Source organism: Nerophis ophidion, linkage group LG18 (assembly GCF_033978795.1).
Source record: "Nerophis ophidion isolate RoL-2023_Sa linkage group LG18, RoL_Noph_v1.0, whole genome shotgun sequence".
In the NCBI taxonomy this organism is placed as follows: Eukaryota; Metazoa; Chordata; class Actinopteri; order Syngnathiformes; family Syngnathidae; genus Nerophis; species Nerophis ophidion.
In genome coordinates, this window is record NC_084628.1 from 39,974,730 (window position 1) to 39,993,020 (window position 18,291).

An 18,291-nucleotide genomic window follows, 5' to 3' on the forward strand; every position below is an offset into this window, starting at 1 on the left:
ACATAGAAGAAAAAGAAAAGAAACGGCAGATCAACTGGTCTAAAAAGGGAGTCTATTTAAAGGCTAGAGTATACAAATGAGTTTTAAGGTGAGACTTAAATGCTTCTACTGAGGTGGCATCTCGAACAATGCTTCATGATTTATGCTTGCCCTCCTGGTCTGTGCTTTAAGAAAAATACAATTTTTAGGAAATAATAAAAAAACAAACCATTGATAAAAGTACACAGATAAGCCATGTAGCAGGTGAAACACACATTGTAAAAGATAAAACACAAATTGCAGCAATTTGTTACCAAATATAGTCATGTCACTTGCATTAGTTGACGCTAATATTTGGCATCAAGACAAGCAGCTGCGTGCGTATCTACACGTCCACAGCTGTGGACTATAGTGCTTAACTCAGATAGGCTCTATAGCCATTCATATTATATTTTACTTTACTTTGTTTCCACTTCAGCAGCACAATACTGGTGCTGTGGTTGTAGAAGATGTCTCAAAACCTCATCAGGAGTCCTGACAAAAGCCGAAAATGGCAGAAAATGCATATTTTTTGAAAAAAAAAAATTCCGCTAAAAGGTCATAAGGGGGAACACTTACACAAAAATTAAAAAAAAGGACTTGCTTCAGCAGCACAATACTGGTGCTGTAGTTGTAGGAGATGTCTCAAAACGTCATCAGGAGACCCAACAAAACCCGAAAATAGCAGAAAATGCTTTTTTGGGAAAACTTTTTTTCGCTAAAATGTCATAGGGGGGACCCATACACAAAAATAAAAAAAAAACGGACTTGCTTCAGCAGCACAATACTGGTGCTGTAGTTGTAGGAGATGTCTCAAAACCTCATCAGGAGTCCCGATAAAACCCCAAAATGGCAGAAAATGCATATTTTTTGGGAAATTTTCTTTTCTTTAAGATGTCGTAAGGGGGGGACCCTTACACAAAAATTCAAAAAAAGGACTTGCTTCAGAGGCACAATTCTGATGCTGTAGTTGTAGATGTCTCAAAACCTCATCAGAAGTCTCCATAAAACCCCAAAATGGCACAAAATGCATATTTTTTGAAAAATGTTTTCGCTAAAATGTCGTAAGGGTGGGACCCTTACACACAAAACAAAACAAAAAAAAATGATTTGTTTCAGCAGCACAATACTGGTGCTGTATTTGTAGGAGATGTCTCAAAACCTCATCAGGAGTCCCCATAAAACCCAAAAATGGCAGAAAATGCATATTTTTTTGGAAAACTTTTTTTCTATAAAATGTCGTGAGGGGGGGGACCCTTACACACACAAAAAAAAACGGATTTGTTTCAGCAGCACAATACTGGTACTGTAGTTGTAGTAGATGTCTCAAAACCTCATCAGGAGTCCCGATAAAACCCAAAAATGGCAGAAAATGCATATTTTGGGGGAAAATTTTCTTTCTATAAAATGTCGTAAGGGGGGGACCCTTACACAAAAATTCAAAAAAAGGACTTGTTTCAGCAGCACAATACTGGTGCTGTAGTTGTAGATGTCTCAAAACCTCATCAGGAGTCCCGATAAAACCCAAAAATGGCAGAAAATGCATATTTTTTTGGAAAACTTTTTTTCTATAAAATGTCGTAAGGGGGGGGACCCTTACACACACAAAAAAAAAAAAAAGGATTTGTTTCAGCAGCACAATACTGGTGTTGTTGTTGTAGGAGATGTCTCAAAACCTCATCAGGAGTCTCGATAAAACCCCAAAATGGCACAAAATGCATATTTTTTTTATAAATGTTTTCACTAAAATGTCGTAAGGGTTGGACCCTTACACAAAAATAAAAAAATCAGATTTGTTTTCAGCAACACAATACTGGTGCTGTAGTGGTAGGAGATGTCTCAAAACCTCACCAGGAGTCCCGACAAAACCCAAAAATGTCAGAAAATGCATATTTTTGGGGAAAACTTTTTTTCTATAAAATGTCGTAAGGGGGGGGACCCTTACACACACAAAAAAAACCTGATTTGTTTCAGCAGCACAATACTGGTGCTGTAGTTGTAGTAGATGTCTTAAAACCTCACCAGGAGTCCCGATAAAACCCAAAAATGGCAGAAAATGCATATTTTTGGGGAAAATTTTCTTTCTATAAAATGTCGTAAGGGGGGGACCCTTACACAAAAATTCAAAAAAAGGACTTGTTTCAGCAGCACAATACTGGTGCTGTAGTTGTAGATGTCTCAAAACCTCATCAGGAGTCCCGATAAAACCCAAAAATGGCAGAAAATGCATATTTTTTTGGAAAACTTTTTTTCTATAAAATGTCGTAAGGGGGGGGACCCTTGCACAAAAATAAAAAAAAATGGATTTGTTTCAGCAGCACAATACTGGTGGTGTTGTAGGAGATGTCTCAAAACCTCATCAGGAGTCTCCATAAAACGCCAAAATGGCACAAAATGCATATTTTTTTTTATAAATGTTTTCACTAAAATCTCGTAAGGGTTGGACCCTTACACAAAAATAAAAAAAATCGGATTTGTTTCAGCAGCACAATACTGGTGCTGTAGTTGTGGTAGATGTCTCAAAACCTCATCAGGAGTCCCCATAAAACCAGAAAATGGCAGAAAATGCATATTTTTTGGGAAAACGTTTTTTCCATAAAATGTCGTAAGGGGGGGGACCCTTACACACACAAAAAAAAACGGATTTGTTTCAGCAGCACAATACTGGTACTGTAGTTGTAGTAGATGTCTTAAAACCTCATCAGGAGTCCCGATAAAACCCAAAAATGGCAGAAAATGCATATTTTTGGGGAACATTTTCTTTCTATAAAATGTCGTAAGGGGGGGAACCCTTACACAAAAATTCTAAATGACAGACTTGCTTCAGCAGCACAATACTGGTGCTGTAGTTGTAGGAGATGTCTCAAAACCTCATCAGGAGTTTCGATAAAACCCCAAAATTGCACAAAATGCATATTTTTTTTTATAAATGTTTCCGCTAAAATGTCGTAAGGGTGGGGACCCTTACACAAAAAAAACAAAAAAAAACGGATTTGTTTCAGCAGCACAGTACTGGTGCTGTAGTTGTAGTAGATGTCTCAAAACCTCATCAGGAGTCCCCATAAAACCCAAAAATGGCAGAAAATGCATATTTTTTTGGAAAACTTTTTTTCTATAAAATGTCATAAGGGGGGGGACCCTTACACACACAAAAAAAAAACGGATTTGTTTCAGCAGCACAATACTGGTGCTGTAGTTGTAGGAGATGTCTCAAAACCTCATCAGGAGTCTCGATAAAACCCCAAAATGGCACAAAATGCATTTTTTTTTTTTAAATGTTTTCACTAAAATGTCGTAAAGGGGGGGACCCTTACACAAAAAAAAAAAACGGATTTGTTTCAGCAGCACAGTACTGGTGCTGTAGTGGTAGGAGATGTCTCAAAACCTCATCAGGAGTCTCGATAAAACCCCAAAATGGCACAAAATGCATTTTTTTTTTAAAATGTTTTCACTAAAATGTCGTAAAGGGGGGGGCCCTTACACAAAAAAAAAAACGGATTTGTTTCAGGAGCACAGTACTGGTGCTGTAGTGGTAGGAGATGTCTCAAAACCTCACCAGGAGTCCCGACAAAACCCGAAAATGGCAGAAAATGCATATTTTACAAAACAAAAATTTCGCTAAAATGTCATAGGGTGGGACCCTTACGCAAAAATAAATAGGAAAAAAAATCCAAAATTTCAAACTGTGACATCTTCAGTTTAGCTACAATCATATACATATAGGGGGGAGCTTGCTAATTCCTACACTGTCCCCGCCTCGTTCTAGCAGTTCCTTCACTATTATGGAAAACGGAAAGACCTGTTCTTGTCTCACGTTGGGATTTTGGATGAAGGGCAACATTTAAGAAAAGTTTTTCTTTTAATAGCACTATTATTAGGTCCATCAGTGCTAAATATTATATATTATATTATATTATAAACTTATCACTCTCCTCGGGCACTGTTCCCCTAGCATTCAAAAAAGCGGTTATTCATCCTCTTCTTAAAAGACCTAACCTCGATCCTGACCTCATGGTAAATTACCGACCGGTGTCTCACCTTCCCTTTATTTCAAAAATCCTTGAAAAAATTGTTGCGGAGCAGTTAAATGAACACTTAGCGTCTAACAATCTATGTGAAACCTTTCAATCCGGTTTCAGGGCAAATCACTCCACGGAGACAGCCCTCGCAAAAATGACTAATGATCTATTGCTAACGATGGATTCTGATGCGTCATCTATGTTGCTGCTCCTCGATCTTAGCGCTGCTTTCGATACCGTCGATCATAATATTTTATTAGAACGTATCAAAACACGAATTGGTATGTCAGACTTAGCCCTGTCTTGGTTTAACTCTTATCTTACTGATAGGATGCAGTGCGTCTCCCATAACAATGTGACCTCGGACTACGTTAAGGTAACGTGTGGAGTTCCCCAGGGTTCGGTCCTTGGCCCTGCACTCTTCAGCATCTACATGCTGCCGCTAGGTGACATCATACGCAAATACGGTATTAGCTTTCACTGTTATGCTGATGACACCCAACTCTACATGCCCCTAAAGCTGACCAACACGCCGGATTGTAGTCAGCTGGAGGCGTGTCTTAATGAAATTAAACAATGGATGTCCGCTAACTTTTTGCAACTCAACGCCAAAAAAACGGAAATGCTGATTATCGGTCCTGCTAGACACCGAACTCTATTTAATAATACAACTCTAACATTTGACAATCAAACAATTAAACAAGGCGACACGGTAAAGAATCTGGGTATTATCTTCGACCCAACTCTCTCCTTTGAGTCACACATTAAAAGCGTTACTAAAACGGCCTTCTTTCATCTCCGTAACATCGCTAAAATTCGCTCCATTCTGTCCACTAAAGACGCTGATATCATTATCCATGCGTTTGTTACCACTCGCCTCGACTACTGTAACGTATTATTTTCGGGTCTCCCCATGTCTAGCATTAAAAGATTACAGTTGGTACAAAATGCGGCTGCTAGACTTTTGACAAGAACAAGAAAGTTTGATCACATTACGCCTGTACTGGCTCACCTGCACTGGCTTCCTGTGCACTTAAGATGTGACTTTAAGGTTTTACTACTTACGTATAAAATACTACACGGTCTAGCTCCATCTTATCTTGCCGATTGTATTGTACCATATGTCCCGGCAAGAAATCTGCGTTCAAAGGACTCCGGCTTATTAGTGATTCCCAAAGCCCAAAAAAAGTCTGCGGGCTATAGAGCATTTTCCGTTCGAGCTCCAGTACTCTGGAATACCCTCCCGGTAACAGTTCGCGATGCCACCTCAGTAGAAGCATTTAAGTCTCACCTTAAAACTCATTTGTATACTCTAGCCTTTAAATAGACTCCCTTTTTAGACCAGTTGATCTGCCGTTTCTTTTCTTTTTCTTCTATGTCCCACTCTCCCGTGTGGAGGGGGTCCGGTCCGATCCGGTGGCCATGTACTGCTCGCCTGTGTATCGGCTGGGGACATCTCTGCGCTGCTGGTCCGCCTACGCTTGGGATGGTTTCCTGCTGGCTCCGCTGTGAACGGGACTCTCGCTGCTGTGTCTTGGATCCTCCTTGGACTGGACTCTCGCGACTGTGTTGTATCCATTGTGGATTGAACTTTCACAGTATCATGTTAGATCCGCTCGACATCCATTGCTTTCCTCCTCTCTAAGGTTCTCATAGTCATCATTGTCACCGACGTCCCACTGGGTCATTATTGTCACCAATGTCCCACTGGGTGTGAGTTTTCCTTGCCCTTATGTGGGCCTACCGAGGATGTCGTGGTGGTTTGTGCAGCCCTTTGAGACACTAGTGATTTAGGGCTATATAAGTAAACATTGATTGATTGATTGATTGATCACTACAAAATCAAGTATCAGACATTCATCGTTCTCACGTTTACCGCCGAGAAGCGACCTGCGCTGCTTACCTTTTCATCAAGTTTTCTTCAGCATCAAGGACATCTTAGGAGAGACCTCCCACATTAGTTTATGATATGTCTTAAGCATGTGTGACCCACGCTCTATGTGCTGTGCTTCTTGTTTGTTGAAGCGTCTGTGTCTGGGCCAAAGTACCCGGCGTCTGGTCGCAACAATAGTGTTTGGAGCTGGGGTCCCGAGAGAAGCCTCCTGTCTTCCTGCTTTGCATACACAACTTCCTGTCTGGACAGGAGGAGGAAGTGGAATTGCTCAAATGATTTATTTCCAGTTCTGCTTGAAACGGATTCAAGGAAAATCATTCGCACTTGTCGGTTGTTGACACACAATAAGTCTGAGTGTCAATAGTGTACATCAAAGTAGGGCTGGGCGACATGGCCTTTTATTAATATCTGGATATGTGTAGGCCAGGGGTGCCCACACTTTTTCTGCAGGCGAGCTACTTTTCAATTGACCAACTCGAGGAGATCTACCTCATTTATATATATTATTTATATTTATTTATTTATGAAAGAGACATTTTTGTAAACAAGTTAAATGTGTTTAATGATAATACAAACATGTGTAACACATATAGATGTCTTTCTTTCACAAAGACAAGAATATAAGTTGGTGTATTACCTGATTCTGATGACTTGCATTGATTGGAATCAGACAGTAATGATGATAACGCACACATTTTCAAATGGAGGAGAAAAAAAGTTGTTCTTTCTGTACAATACCACATGAAAGTGGTTGGTTTTTGGCATCTAATTCATCCAGCTTCCATACACTTTACAAGAAAAACATTGGCGGCAAATTCCGTAGCTTGCTTGATTGACATTCACGGCACCCGAGGGTCTTGTGAGATGACACTGGCTGCTGCCAGTTCATTATTATGAAAAAATGACAGAGAGGAAGGCGAGAAACACTTTTTATTTCAACAGACTTTCGCGCCGTCCCTTCCGTCAAAACTCTAAAGGCCGACTGCACATTTCCTATCTTCACAATAAAAGCCCTCCTTCATGCTGCCTGCGCTAACAAAATAAGAGTCTCGGAAAACTGGCGTGCACAAGTGATGTGCATGCCAGCTTTCTGAGGGATCGCTTGTGCACGCCAGTTTTCCGAGACTCTGTATTTCGACTGGTAGCTCGCGATCGACGTAATGGGCACCCCTGCTCTATTCTATGCGCCTTATAATCCAGTGCGCCTTGTAGTGCGGAAAATACGGTACTTACCGTATTTTTTGGGTTATAAATCGCTCCTGAGTATACGGCGCACCGGCCGAAAATGCATAATAAAGAAGGAAAAAAAACATATATACGTCGCATTTTTGGGAAAATTCTTTGATAAAATCCAACACCAAGAATAGACATTTGAAAGGCAATTTAAAATAAAGAATAGTGAACAACAGGCTGAATAAGTGTAGGTTATATGAGGCATAAATAACCAACTGCTATGTTAACCTGACATATTATGGTAAGAGTCATTCAAATAACTATAACATACAGAACATGTTATACCTTTACCAAACTATCTCTCACTCCTAATCCATAAATCCCATGAAATCTTCTTCCTCTATGTCGCTTCTAAACAACTCTGCCAACTCCACAGGTATGCGCCGCTTCCTCTTGTCCTTTTCTGCTGCATATTTCACTACGTCCGGCTTGTAATCTGCAGTACATGATTTCCTTTTCGGTGCCATTTTTGTTCAGCCCTTCTCACTTTTTATAAATTACCGCCAATGATGAAATGATCCATTTTAATAGCTACGGCAGTAGCATATAGCAGTGGTTCTCAAATGGGGGTACGCGTAATTGAAGGTATCCCAAGTGGTACGTGAGATTTTTCAAAAATATTCTAAAAATTGCAACAATTCAAAAATCCCTTATAAATATATTAAATGAATAATACTTCAACAAAATATGAATAAGTTCATAAACTGTGTAAAAAAATGCCACAATGCAATATTCAGTGTTGACAGCTAGATTTTTTGTGGACATGTTCCATAAATATTGATGTTAAAGATTTATTTTTTTGTGAAGAAATGTTTAGAATGAAGTTGATGAATCCAGATGGATCTCTATTACAATCCCCAAAGAGGGCACTTTAAGTTGATTACTTCTATGTGTAGAAATATTTATCCATAATTGAATCACTTGTTTATTTTTCAAAAAGTTTTAGTTATTTTTATATCTTTTTTTTCCAAATAGTTCAAGAAAGACCACTACAAATGAACAATATTTTGCACTGTTATACAATTTAATAAATCAGAAACTGATGACATAGTGCTGTATTTTACTTCTTTATCTCTTTTTTTTTTCAACCAAAAAGGCTTTGCTCTGATTAGGGGGTACTTTAATTAAAAAAAATGTTCACAGGGGGTACATCACTGAAAAAAAGTTGAGAACCACTGGCATATAGCATATATAAGTTAGCATTCTATGACCCGCAATGCACTTCTGCCATGACCCTCCCCCGCCAAATTCTTATTAGTTGACGTGTGTGTGACGATTGCTGACATTTTCTGCGTCTCTTCCGCGAATGAGACAAATATTATTACTTGATATTTTACGGTAATATGTTAATAATTTCACACATAAGTCGCTCCGGAGTATATGTCGCACAAACTATGAAAAATCTGCGACTTACAGTCCGAAAAATACGGTACTCGTAAAACACGCGCAACAACATGAAGGCGACAAACATGGCGGTAGACGCAAAGTTAAATCATGAAATGCAACCGCACACAAGCAAAAACGATGCATGGTTTACCCAGGAGAGTCTTGATACCAATGCCACACACACAGGAGTTGTAGACCTCAATTCTTTTACAAAATTCAATCTGTTTTGTTGTGTAGAGGCGGCATGGCGTAGTGGGTAGAGCGGCCGTGCCAGAAACCTGACGGTTGCAGGTTCGCTTCCCACCTATTAACATCCAAAATCGCTGCCGTTGTGTCCTTGGGCAGGACACTTCACCCTTGCCCCCGGTGCCGCTCACACCGGTGAGTGAATGATGAGTGAATCTTTGGTGGTGGTCGGAGGGGCCGTAGACGCAAACTGGCAGCCACGCTTCCGTCAGTCTACCCCAGGGCAGCTGTGGCTACAAATTTAGCTTACCACCACCAGGTGTGAATGAATGATGGGTTCCCACTTCTCTGTGAGAGCTTCGAGTATATAACAATAGGAAAGTGCGATATAAATCTAATCCATTATTATTATTATTAGGGTCCTTGGCCCATGGCAAAGGACTCCTGTGGAGTCCTTTGCCATGGTGGGAATACCGGAAAGACATGAAACAAAAACCTCTATGTAGGTCTCACTTAGACCTACATTTAGATAATTGACATCCTTCGGCAAAAATCAACAGGAAGTTAAAAATTACCCCTTCAAAATAAAAGTTTTGTAAAAACCCGTCACCTTTTTCAAACGTAAACTCCTCCGAGTGCGTTTGTCGTTTCGGCTTCAAACTCGCACAGGAGAGAGATTGAATCCTTTTGATTAAAACTATCCAACAAAGTTTTGATTACTGCTACGGTTTTGATTTTACGCTCCTTCAAAGAACCCCTGCGCAAAGTTTCCTAAAAAATGTCATTTTTGCCTCTTTGAGCTGTAATTTAACCCCCTTAAAATGCTTCAAAGTGCAAGTTAAAGCTATACTATGCAAAGCGAAAGCCATTTATCAACAACATCCAGAAACGCCGATCTGTTAGTTGACCCCCTTAACATGCTTCAAAACTCACCAAATTTTACACACACATCAGGACTGGCGAAAATTGCCATCTAATAAAAAAACAAACTCCAAAAGTCAAAATTGCGCTCTAGCGCCCCCTAGGAAAAAACCCAGACAAAACTGCTTGTAACTTCTGTTAGGAATGTCGTAGAGACATGAAACAAAGACCTCTATGTAGGTCTGACTTAGACCAGGGCTTGGCAGCGGCCAAAAGCGGACCCGACCAACGCTGCTTGCAGCTTTAATTATTATTATTATAGAATAACGATGGCAGCACCAGATTGTTGGATACGTCTGGGAACTGCACCGACAGATCACTCTACAAATCTTGTTTTGATCAAGTATAGGGATCTATTCCATTGCATAGTTGATTTTTTTTTTTTTGCTCATATCTGCTTTTAGGTCAAGATCTAGGCCCCTTGCCTACTCAGTTCACATTGTGTTTACTGCACAGTAGCAATGTTGGTGTGGTGGCCCACCTCTTTGTTTACTTTTCTTCAAAAGTCATGTGACTGAATACAACCTATTGGTAATACCATATGTGTAATATGTTTGCTTGTGATTTTTAGTGATGTTGAACCGCACTGCATCATATAATTTAATGTCCAAAACAATAGACATATTGTGTATGTAAACACAAAGTGAATCCAAACTCAGCATTCAATTAAAAAACAAACAACAAAAAAACTGTACATTGATTTGTGACTGTTAAATACAGTGTTCTTTGAACTCAGGATGCCGGTTCAGACATTGCCTCAGAAGAGGAGGAAGAGGAGGAGGAGGAGGAGGAGGAGGAGGAAGAAGTAGTAATGTCCTCAACGGAGCACCCCGGAGCTGATCAGCGTTATGATGAGCACATGGATGAGGCAGCGGAAGTCGAAGGTCTCCAGCACTACCGCGATGCTCGGGCCAATGAGCTGTTCCCGGACGAGGTGGACACGCCCATCGACACAGCTGCGAGAAACAGGTCGGTTCTTCTGTGTTGTGTGGTACAGTGGAACTTCAATTTGCCAACTTAATCGGTTCTTCATCACAGTTCTTAAATGGAAAAGTTTGCATATTGAAATAATATAGATATGAACAATGGAGTGCAACGATTAGTCAACGTTGTCGGAAATAAACCAAAAGTATTGACGTCATTATTTTTATTTTTTTTCCTGGGCTGAGGGGGGTCAGCGCAGCCACTCGCAAAAACATGGCCAGGGACAACGTGTAAGTCAGTGTTCCCCCCGGAAAATGTGTTAGTTAAGGTGGTGACTCTCCAGGTGGAGGGGACCGGGGAAGGGGTTTGGGGGGTGTAAGGATCGGTGTAACCCGGCCTGTCGCCATCACAGCGTGGGGGGCAATGAACTACAGACTGTGGCTTCGTCGCGTGAAGAATCCTACAACTTTTGGTTGTGTTTTCCGCTCCATTTGCTGAATGGTGATTTACGATATATATCTCTATATTTTTTTCCGTAAAGTAAAAACAAAACAGTCCTAGTTACCTGAGATATTAAGTACATCATTATTACTTAGTAATTTACCAGGTCAAAATAATGACAAAATAATGGCTTAGAAAGTCAAAATAATGACTTACTGTAAGTAAGCGTTGGCAATAAGCGTTTGAAAAAAATAGTTAAAAGTGGGGCCACATGCTGACATATGCTCAACTCCATCCATCCATCTTCTTCCGCTTATCCGAGGTCAGGTCGCGGGGGCAGCAGCCTAAGCAGGGAAGCTATGCTCAACTCATGGTTAATTTACTACAGCATTTGGGAAGCCTGTAGTGGATTTTATTATCCATCCATCCATCCATTTTCTACCGCTTATTCCCTTTCGGGGTCGCGGGGGGCGCTGGCGCCTATCTCAGCTACGATTTGAAGGCCCTGCAGTCCTGGGGATTTTATTATGTAAATGTTATATTTTTATCAACATATGATAGCAGGGACCCTGCCATTTAAAACTAGGCTGCTCCATTACTAATGACTAATGTAACTATAGCGGGAAAAATAGTACAATAGCAATAGGAGAGACTATTCATCCCTAAACACCATGGAGTTCATGTAGGCTTTATGATGCACTTACATTATTATATCAACTATCGGAGACAGAAACTCTACATTTAACATAATGTCCTTTTTTGCTGCTTCAACACAGCTCAATCAACACAGACTAAGATAAAGTGAAATCCTGTTTAGTTCTCCAAAAATATAGATTGTTAAATTTAGCTAACATTCAAATATAAAAATCAATAAGAATGGACCATAGAATCCTAAATAACACTGCACCAGCGGCACTTAACCACTTTGTCCAGTTTACATTCTGCTGTGACAACTAGAAACGCAGCAGCCTCCACCAGGAGGCACTGTAGCGCACCCAGATGGAAAACATCTTTTGCAGCCTTTTTATATAAAGCGGTAAAGAAATGGAACGACCTCAGAACAAACTTGAAAAGTCTTAACAGATGACTCTTCATTCACAATTGAAGTTAAAAAGTGGCTTTGAAGCAATCAAAGCTGCTCACACGGTCACTAAGGTGGACACTATGATTGACACAACTTAATGTTTATCATATTTATCCATGAGAGCTTTTTTGTTGTGAATTGTGAGGTGCGTGTGTTAAAATCATGCTTTTTTTTTTCTTTTTTTTTTTTTTTTTTATACAAATGATGACATATGCGAACAAGAGCATGTATTGTCTAGTTATGATATAAAGGAGGGGTGGTTGTATTGTATATTAAGTATGTGTATATGAAAGGGCATTTTAGGACTTTTCTTAAAGGGGAACATTATCACCAGACCTATGTAAGCGTCAATATATACCTTGATGTTGCAGAAAAAAGACCATCTATTTTTTTAACCGATTTCCGAACTCTAAATGGGTGAATTTTGGCGAATTAAACGCCTTTCTGTTTATCGCGCTGGAAGCGATGACGTCAGAATGTGACGTCACCGAGGTAACACACCCGCCATTTTCATTTTCAACACATTACAAACACCGGGTCTCAGCTCTGTTATTTTCCGTTTTTTTGACTATTTTTGGGAACCTTGGAGACATAATGCCTCGACGGTGTGTTGTCGGAGGGTGTGACAACACTAACAGGGAGGGATTCAAGTTGCACCACTGGCCCGAAGATGCCAAAGTGTCTGCCGCCAGGCCCCCATTGAATGTGCTGGAGTTTTTCCACATTTTACCGGCGGTGCTAAGGCAGACATGGCACAGAGATGTATGGATAACCTGCAGATGCATTTGCAACTATATTACGTTTCCTTCCACCCACATTTAATTTTGAAAAAAACACTTACCAATCGAAGGTTTTAAGTTGCTCCAGTGTCAAAAGATGCGAAAGTCCTGATCGTTTGGTCCGCACATTTTACCGGCGATGCTAATGCAGCTATTCGGCCATGCTATGGCAATGAATAGCGTCAATAGCTATTCGCTCAATAGCTTCAGTTTCTTCTTCAATACTTTCATACTCCAACCATCTGTTTCAATACATGCGTAATCTGTTGAATCGCTTAAGTCGCTGAAATCCGAGTTTGAATCCGAGCTAATGTCGCTATATCTTGCTGTGGTATTCCCATTGTTTGTTTACATTGGCAGCACTGTGTGACGTCACAGGGAAATGGCCAGTGTCTTCGCAGAGAGCCAAAAATAAGGCACATTAAAGCTTTATTTAGGGATATTCCGAGACCGGTAAAATTTTGAAAAAAACTTCAAAAAATACAACAAGCCACTGGGAACTGATTTTTATTGTTTTTAACCCTTTTGAAATTGTTATAATGTTCCCCTTTAATTTGATAAAATGCCGTTGTCATCATTTTATTGCATGATTTTTGTATCCCTTTAATTTAGGTAGCCAGGGACTGCAGATGGAGATGAGCTATTTAGCTGTAATCTGGTACATATATCTTTGAGCTAATGTTTATGTGCATTGTCCCTTCAAATAAAGACTAAGCTAAACTTTAACAGCCAAGTCGCTACAGAGACTAGGGATAACAAATAAAATCCACTTTACCTTGTTGGAAATTATTTCAAAACAAATACCTCACCCAGGGCGTCATTGAAGCTGGAACCGCCACTGGTTTGAGCTTTTTAAACCCCCTGTCCCCCGCTTGCAGATTCCAGCGCTACAGGGGCCTCAAAAGCTTCCGATCCTCCCCCTGGGACCCGCTGGAGAACCTACCTTACAACTATTCGCGCATCTTCCAGTTCCAGAACTTTGAACGCACCCGGCGCCGCGTACTGGCTGAAGCTGCTGAAGAGGAGGAGGGCGCCATGGTAAAATTGACACGTTCCCAGCAAGCAGTACGGTTTGGTGGTGGTTCAACTGTCTTGTTACAGGTGGGCTGGTACGTCACGCTGCATGTGGTGGACGTGCCGCACTCCGTCATGGAGAGCGTGCAGGCAGGAAAGCCGCTAGTTTTGGTCTCTCTTCTCCCCCATGAGCAGAAGGTGGGCACCTGCTGAGGGTTGTCATCTTTTATGGCTCCATCAACTTTTTGCTTTCTTTCTCAGATGTCCGTAATGCACCTTTTGGTGAGGAGACATCCCAGCAACACGGAGCCCATTAAATCAAAAGAAGAGCTGGTGTTCCACTGTGGCTTTCGGAGGTTTCGGGCCTCTCCCATCTTCTCTCAGCACACCTCAGGTAAGGTCTTATTCAGCCGGGATTTACACGGCTGAATAATTGATTTATTTGATGATTTACATCTACAGTGCATCCAGAAAGTATTCACAGCGCTTCACTTTTTCCACATTTTGTTATGTTACAGCTAGGACTGGGCGATATGGCCTTTTTTTTTAATATCTTGATATTTTTAGGAAATCAAATAGTGTTTGTCCTTCACTATGTGGGACGTTATCTCCTATTTTTTTCATACGGCGTTGATGTGTAAATGGTTGCTTGGGCGTTTTGTTGGTGTGGCACCGAACGGAGATGTTGCCATGCAGAGTTTCAAGCACTCTTCATTCTCTAGCTCAGGCCAGGGCAATTATTTTGACTCGGGGGCCACATTTAGAGGAAAAAATGCGTCAGGGGGCCGGTATATCTATTTTTAAAGGGACACTAATACAAAACCTCACAATAATGTCTGATTGAATGCTAAAAACGTTATTACAGACCGCCTTATGAAACGTAATGGAATTTAAAATTCTTCTATGAATGATAAAACACTGAATATTGACAGGCTTCACGGTTCCAGAGGGGTTAGTGCGTCTGCCTCACAATACGAAGGTCCTGCAGTCCTGGGTTCAAATCCAGGCTCTGGATCTTTCTGTGTGGAGTTTTCTTGTTCTCCACCGTGACTGCCAGGGTTCCCTCCGGGTACTCCGGCTTCCTCCTACCTCCAAAGACATGCACCTGGGGATAGGTTGATTGGCAACACTAAATTGGCCCTAGTGTGTGAATATGAGTGTGAATGTCGTCTGTCTATCTGTGTTGGCCTTGTGATGAGGTGGCGACTTGTCCAGGGTGTACCCCGCCTTCCGCCCGATTGTAGCTGAGATAGGCGCCAGTGCCCCCCGCGACCCCGAAAGGGAATAAGCGGTAGAAAATGGATGGAATGGATGGATGAATATTGACAAAATATGAATATCACACCCCCTTTCGATATACATATTTTACAATCAAGTGAAACGCAACAAAAATGCAACAAACAGTGAAATATGAATGCAAAGGGTACAAAATAAAGCCACCTATAATCTGATATATCTGATACATCACTAAGCTTTAGAACTTTGTTGTGAAAAACTCCTTCCGTGTCTGTGGAAATGATTCCCGCCCACACTGCTTGGTGCCTCGTGTGAGCTGCTGTGACGTAGATGACCATAGTAACTAATTAGATTACTATAGTAATTGGTATATCATCCAATGCACGCATATTCCAACCATTGAAAGACTTAGTATAGTTGAAGACTCGGGGTCATTAGAAAACATGACTGCACATCATAATGGCAGCTACACTTTACATCTTAAAGATCTAAAAAAAAATATTTAGGAATGTCCTGCGTGCCAGATTGAAAAGCTTAACGGCCCACATGTGGCCCCCGGGCCTTCATTTGCCCAGGTCTGTTATAGCGGGGGACTTTTCAAATGATGCTACATATTAGCAGTATTGCTACTTTTTGTAGCAACGCTTTTGCCGCATACTTGACATATTACTGTTGTCTGTTCAACATCTTCCCGCTTGAAGCCAAACCACCGCCAGACGATGGACCCCCTGCCGTTTTTCTTGGAATTAGTTCTTCCTCCATTTGTTACCAGATTGGCACCTTCTTTCTCTCGTATTACCACTCGCACCACAGCTAACGTTACCCAGGCCGCTACCTCTCTGCTCCGCGAGGGCGTATACGTATGTGACGTATGTAAGAAGGTGCGCTTGTTTTATGTCTCTGTGAGAAGGAGAGACAAGAAAGAGTGGGAAGAGCATGTAGTGTAATGCCCGCAGCTAAAAGCAACTGCGTGAGAACGTATACTCCAATATCACCATATAGTCATTTTCTATATCGCACAGAGACAAACCCGCGATATATCCAGTATATTCCATATATCGCCCAGCCCTAGTTACAGCCTCAGAATAGAATACTTTTTGTCCTCATTATTCTGCACACAATACCCCCATCATGACAATGTGAAAATGTTTTATTTTTTTTAGGTTTTTTGGGTGATTTAATAATAATAAAGTAAGAAATCATAAGTACATAAGCAATCACAGCCTTTGCTCAATACTTTTTTTTATTTTTTATTGAATCAACATAAAAAACACAATATACACTTATAAAATAGTGCACCAAGCCCCCGAAAATACCTTTCTCTGCCATTTACACACATTCACACAAAAGGATGGTTTCTTTCTGTTCTTAATATTCTGGTTCCTACAATATATATCGATACAGTCTGCAAGGGATACTATCTGTGAAGCACACATGATTGTGTGTGCTGCGTGTCCATTAATAGTAAAAAAAAATGTAAAATGGGTTATACTTGTATTGTAAATGGGTTGTGCTTTTCTACCTTTTTAAGGACCACAAAGCACTTTGACACTATTTCCATATTCACACACACACATTCACACACGCTAACCAGGACCCATCAGGAGCAAGGCTGAAGTGTGTTGCTCAAGGACACAACGGACGTGACTAGGATGGTAGAAGGTGGGGATTGAACCCTCACGCTATTCCCCATATACCTGTGTATATATATATATGTATATATGTATAGTGCTTTTCTACCTTCAAAGTACTCAAAGCGCTTTGACTATAATTCCACATTCACCCATTCACACACTGATGGCGGGAGCTGGCCCTAACCACCACCCATCAGGAGCAAGGGTGAAGTCTCTTTCTCAAGGACACAACGGATGTGACGTGGTTGGTAGAAGGTGGGGGTCGAGCCAGGAACCCTAAAGGTTGCTGGGACGGCCACTCTCCCAACCGCGCCACATCGTCCCAAGTATTAGCCTGTACCCTTCCCCGGATGTGTGCCTCCTGTGTACGAGGTCTACAGACAATTCCTTTTGACTTCATCCTTGGTTTGTGCAAGTGTGGGAGAGACCTGATATGTGGACAGGTGTGTGGTTTTCCAAACTACTGACTTTACCACAGGCTGTAAGAACAACTCTGAGATTGATTAGTTTAGACCAGTGTTTTTTAACCACACTAGTGTGCCGTGAGATACCGTCTGATGTGCCGTGGGAGATGATCTAATTTCACCTATTTGGGTTAAAAATATTTTTTGCAAACCAGTAATTATAGTCCGCAAATGATGTGTTGTTGTTGACTGTTGGTGCGTTCTAGAGATCAGCAGACTCACCATTTTATACTCTTCCATATCAGTAGGTGGCAGCCGGTAGCTAATTGCTTTGTAGATGTCAGAAACAGCGGGATGCAGTGTGAAGGTAAAAAGGTGTCTAATGCTTAAGCCCAAAACAAGCAAAAGGTGAGTGCCCCTAAGAAAAAGTATTGAAGCTTAGGGAAGGCTATGCAGAACGAAACTAAAACTGAACTGGCTACAAAGTAAACTGAAATATTCTTGATTGCCAAAACAAAGCCGGTGTGGGGAATAGCGGTCAAGGTGTCAAAGTTTGTTGTTGACGAACCCCATGATGCAGAGAAGGAGGCAGGCATTGAGTAAAAAAAAACATGATTTAATTCAAATAATAGAACAAGAATAAACAGAAGGGTACTAACACAAAGCGCGTACGAGGTGGATAACAAACTAAGGGAGCTAGCATGGGAGCTAGAAAACAAAAGGGAACTTAACATGGAAGCTAGCAAGAATCGAGCAGGAAACAGAAGTCGTACTTGTAATATAAAAACAAACTTAGAAGCAGGGAACAAAAGGCAGCAAGCTAAAAAATGCAATCAAACATAGCTTACCGCAACGCTGCATAGACAAGACAAGGTACGACACGACAGGAGCGATAATACGTTACAAGAGCGACAAGAAGTGACATCGACAAATCAATAATCCAGCACTAACTGAAAGACAAAGCAGGTACAAATAGGATCGGGCTGATTTACAACAGGTGTGGACAGGTGCCAATCAGCCGCAGCTGAGGGGAAACAAAGCACTCAGGGAGACAAAAAGGAAGCTGAACCAAAATAATAGTGCTGACAGGAAATGCTAAACACACAGGAAAAACTAAA

The 18,291-nt window shown here is 41.0% G+C and overlaps 1 protein-coding gene across 1 annotated transcript in view; it reads left to right on the plus strand.

Annotated features, from left to right (window-relative positions):
* Positions 1 to 18,291, plus strand: part of tsr1 (TSR1 ribosome maturation factor) — a 39,084-nt gene that overhangs the window by 11,621 nt on the left and 9,172 nt on the right. Inside the window, exons 8-11 of the mRNA XM_061878117.1 lie at positions 10,394 to 10,626; positions 13,764 to 13,923; positions 13,987 to 14,097; positions 14,161 to 14,293. Coding sequence (XP_061734101.1) covers positions 10,394 to 10,626; positions 13,764 to 13,923; positions 13,987 to 14,097; positions 14,161 to 14,293 — 637 coding nt within the window. The remainder of the gene's footprint in view (positions 1 to 10,393; positions 10,627 to 13,763; positions 13,924 to 13,986; positions 14,098 to 14,160; positions 14,294 to 18,291) is intronic.